The following is a 1,060-nucleotide window of genomic DNA, read 5'->3' as shown; positions in this document are numbered from 1 at the left end:
GCTAATTGGTGATGGGATGCTGATTGGTGCTGGTGGTGGGTGCTGGTGGCGGGGCCAGCTCACCCCCTCCCTCTCCTTCCCCCCCCCCCCCCCCCCCCCCCCCCCCCCCCCCCCCCCCCCCCCCCCCCCCCCCCCCCCTCTCTTTTTGGGGTGCACAGCCCCAGCGGAGGGTGCTCAGGAGGCCACGCCCTCGCCAGGCAGCAGCCAATCAGAAACTGAGCTGCAGGAAGGAGGCGGAGCTAATGTAGATGGTAAAGAGACCCCCATCCCTTCCTGGGGGTGTCCCTGAGCCCCCAGAACCGCGTTTCCCCATTAACGCCCTCCTACCCCTTGAGGGCAGCTGTGTCTTCCAGGGGGACATGTGTCCCTGGGGGGGGTGCTGTATCCTGGGGGAGGGGCGGGAAGGGGCCACGTCCCCAAGGGCTGCCCCCAGGGCCGAGGACACGGAGTGCCACCGCAGCCCTGATGCCCCCCCCACCACGCTAACACTGCTCCTCCTCACCCTCACAGGTAACTACTTCTATGTCAGCATGCCCGCCGGGCCCACCGAGCCCGTGCCACCCCCAGGACCCCCCCAGGGCTTCCCACCTGAGGAACCCCCCCGGCCCAGCCCTGCCGAGGCTCCCCCGGACCCACCCGGCCCCCTCCGTGACGTGGACCTCATCTTCCGCACCATCGAGCAGCTGACGCTGAAGCTCAACAGGCTGAAGGTGAGCCCCAGACTGGAGCAGGGTGGGGGGTACACCGGGGGGGACCTCAAACCTGTGCCCCCCCCCCCCACCTTGACGTTGTCCTCGGTGCCTGCCCCCCAGGCTGTGGAAGCTGCCCACCGGGAGTTGCTGCGGTCCCTGGGGCACAGCTCATCGGCAGACACCACCCCCGTGGGGGTCCCAGCCCATGGGACGGAGGGGGGGTGGGCTCAGCGGCCCCACAGCCCCGAGGGTGACAGCCCCCTGACCCGCTCCCTGCGGAGCCACAGCGCCAACGTCCCAGGTGAGCACCCACGTCCCCGTCTCCTTTCCTTCTGGTCCCCATCTCCCCAGCCCCCCCCCCCCCCCCC

The 1,060-nt window shown here is 70.5% G+C and overlaps 1 protein-coding gene across 1 annotated transcript; it reads left to right on the top strand.

Moving 5' to 3' along the window:
• Positions 1 to 116: 116 nt before the first annotated feature.
• LOC110390452 (rho guanine nucleotide exchange factor 11-like) lies at positions 117 to 993 on the top strand (the record flags this gene model as incomplete). Its single annotated transcript, XM_021381775.1, is given in 3 exon segments — positions 117 to 251; positions 511 to 710; positions 813 to 993. Coding segments are annotated over 2 exon segments (361 nt in total), but the record flags the coding sequence as incomplete, so codon positions are not given.
• Positions 994 to 1,060: the final 67 nt, after the last annotated feature.

This window comes from Numida meleagris, unplaced genomic scaffold, assembly GCF_002078875.1.
Source record: "Numida meleagris isolate 19003 breed g44 Domestic line unplaced genomic scaffold, NumMel1.0 unplaced_Scaffold1112, whole genome shotgun sequence".
NCBI lineage: Eukaryota > Metazoa > Chordata > Aves > Galliformes > Numididae > Numida > Numida meleagris.
The sequence above is the reverse complement of the archived record's forward strand: the minus strand, read 5'-3'. Positions and strand labels throughout refer to the sequence as shown.